Source organism: Mesitornis unicolor, unplaced genomic scaffold, assembly GCF_000695765.1.
Source record: "Mesitornis unicolor isolate BGI_N332 unplaced genomic scaffold, ASM69576v1 scaffold36689, whole genome shotgun sequence".
In the NCBI taxonomy this organism is placed as follows: domain Eukaryota; kingdom Metazoa; phylum Chordata; class Aves; order Mesitornithiformes; family Mesitornithidae; genus Mesitornis; species Mesitornis unicolor.
Genome location: NW_010205856.1, coordinates 572 through 3,262, shown reverse-complemented (window position 1 = coordinate 3,262; position 2,691 = coordinate 572). Strand labels below are relative to the sequence as shown.

At 62.6% G+C, this 2,691-nt stretch overlaps 1 protein-coding gene across 1 annotated transcript; it reads left to right on the top strand.

Annotated features, from left to right (window-relative positions):
- Positions 1-415: 415 nt before the first annotated feature.
- On the top strand, positions 416-2,492 carry ATP5D (ATP synthase, H+ transporting, mitochondrial F1 complex, delta subunit; the record flags this gene model as incomplete). Its single annotated transcript, XM_010191565.1, has 4 exons — positions 416-569; positions 1,012-1,100; positions 1,584-1,711; positions 2,366-2,492. Coding segments are annotated over 3 exons (366 nt in total), but the record flags the coding sequence as incomplete, so codon positions are not given.
- Between the last annotated feature and the right edge of the window lie 199 nt (positions 2,493-2,691).

Genomic DNA, 2,691 nt, shown 5'->3' with positions numbered 1-2,691 from the left:
CATCAGCGCGGTGACGGCTGGCGTCAAGGCCTCCCTACGCTCTTCTCAGGCTTTTCCCAGCTGCACCCTTCGCCTCTCGCCCACTGCCGACTTCGTGTCTCCGCGTGCCACCTTCCTGCCACCACCACCACGCCTCTCGGGAGGCTCGGAGCACTTTCCCACTCCCTTTGCCAGGACCCCTCCTCCAGAGCCTGGCCCCACTCCCACCCCGTGACAGTTCAGGCTGTCCTGGTCACACCTTGCTGTGTGTGAAACCCTGTGCCCTGCCAGCTGCTGGGAATGGGGCTGCTCCCCTGTGCCCCTGGGGTGGGGGCAGGCTGCCCACCACACGCCTTGGGTCTCCAGAGTCGGAGGAGCGACCTCTCTCCTTCCCTTCCATTCCTGGTGACCAACTGTTCCTGCTCTCCCTGTCCAGGTGTTTTACAACGGTGCCAACGTGAAGCAGGTGGATGTGCCCACGCTGACCGGCTCCTTCGGTATCCTGGCCTCTCACGTCCCTACCCTGCAGGTCCTCAAACCAGGAGTTGTGACGGTGTACGCTGAGGATGGCACGGCCACCAAGTACTTTGGTGGGTGAAGCCAGCAGAGCTGGGGAGGGAGGGAGTCCTGCATGGGGGATGTTCCTGGGGCTTTCACATGGGAGGCTGTGCCTTGGTGCCATTGCAGGGGTTTCTGCTTTCCCCTCTGCCCAGGGGTTGCCCTGCGAGGCTGGGGATCGGCCCTGGAAGATGGGGCTCAGTGTGAGGCTGTGGCCTGGGTTCAGGTTTTCTTGGTTCTGCTCAGCCTCTCTGGGAGCATCCCCTGCTTCAGCTTCCCTGTCGGTAGGAAACGAGTCCCTACAGGCCTGGGGCAGCGTCACGGGAAGGCGTTGAGGTTTTCTTCTGGCAAAGGGATGGTGGAGGCTCCAGGGATGAGCTTCCCAGGGCTGCGCTGCCTGCTGACCCCGAAGGAAGCCCGTCTGGCAGCCCTGCCTGCGCTGCCTGACCCAGCCCCGGCTGTTGTGCCTTGCAGTGAGCAGCGGCTCCGTCACCGTCCACGCGGACTCCACAGTGCAGCTGCTGGCAGAGGAGGCGGTGACGATGGACATGTTGGACCTGGCGGTGAGTGACCCTCACCTCTGTCCCCACGGGCAGCCGGGCTCCCTCGTGGTGAGGGTTTTCTCCCCGTTTCCCTTGTGTGGGGGGGTTGTCTCAGGAGCTTCCTGTGGCTGCAGAAAGCAGGCCCAGACCAAGGGCTGTGCTTTCACCCCAAGTTATCCACTGGGATCAAAGGCTCCGAGCTTTTCCCCAGTGAATCTCCAGAGGAAGCTGTACTATTGTTAGTCCTTTTCCAGGCCACTTTCCCGACTGTACGGACACGATCCTGCCCCTCCCCACCCCTTTTAGTCTCCACAACAGCTTTTTCCCAGCAGAGCCTGTTGATAAAGCATCTGCTGCCTGCGCAGCCCATAAGCGGGTCAGGGAGGCCCGTGTGTGAGGAGCCAAGGCCTGCTGTGAGGGGAGGGGTGACTCACGGGCTGTAGGACATGTCACCCGTCCTGCGGTGGTCTCTCCGTGACGCGTTCCTTGTGCTCTTGTCTTCAGACTGCGAAGTCGAACCTGGAGAAGGCTGTTTCAGAGATGGCTGCAGCATCTGATGAAGCTGCCAAGGCAGAAGCTCAGATTAAAGTAGAAGCTAACGAAGCCCTCGTAAAAGCCCTGGAGTGATTGAGGTGAGCGTCGCCTGGATCCCGGCTGAGATCCTCAGACCTGCTCTGGCGACGAGTATCTGCTCCGTGCTGCCCGTGGGGAGCATCCCCGCAGCAGCAAGACCTGCGGGGTTGTGCCTGGCTTTCGGGGAACTGCCCTTTCCGTTGTCGGGGGCTCACGGGAGCCCCTGCCTGAAGCCGCTAGATGGCAGCAGGGCCCGGTGCTGTGCCGTGGGGTTCAGCCGGGGCCGGGACAGGCTGGATACCTGGAGCCCCGGGGGGCGAGCGCTGCGCTGCCTCTGCTCCGTGTTCGCCCCTTTCCACAGAGAACAAACGGCTTCTGTCTCGGGGGAGGCCAGGCTGTGCTGCTCACTCGCAGCCCCTTTCCCTCTGCCCCGCTAAGTCTGTGCCTCATCTCTCTGTGCCCCCCATGCTGGAGCCAGAAGCCTTCCCTCTGCGGCAGCATGTGCCGTGCCTGGAGCAGAGCAGGGCAGCGGCTCCCCTCCCCTCCCTGATCTCTGGTCTCTGCGCTCTTTGGCCGGCGAGGCCGGGTCTGAGCCAGTGGCTCCTGTTTACCCACAGTGGTTTCACAGCCCGAGCCAGGGCCTAGCCCTGGGATCAGAATCCACCACCCTGCCGAGCCCCCCCCACGTTAAAGCCGACTTCTGTGTGTTGCAGGAATCCCACTGTCGATGCAGAGAAACCCCAGACCGGCTTACTTGTCCTGGCTTCCCCGGTTGTACAGATGGTGCGGGACAAATGGAGGCGGAGAAAACGCTTCGATCAATTAAAAGGAAATGTAATCCTGTCTCATAGCATGTCACCTTCTTCTGAGGCAGCAAATTGCAGCCTGTGCTGCGCCGGTGGCTGGGTGCCCGGGGCAGGCTCCTGCCCCTGTGCCAGGGTCTGCCGGGGTGTGGGTGCTCGGGGAACGCGACTCCAGCGCTGCCCTGGGGCTTGGGTGGGGATTCCTGTGGGTGATTCGGCCACGGGAGGGTGTTGGA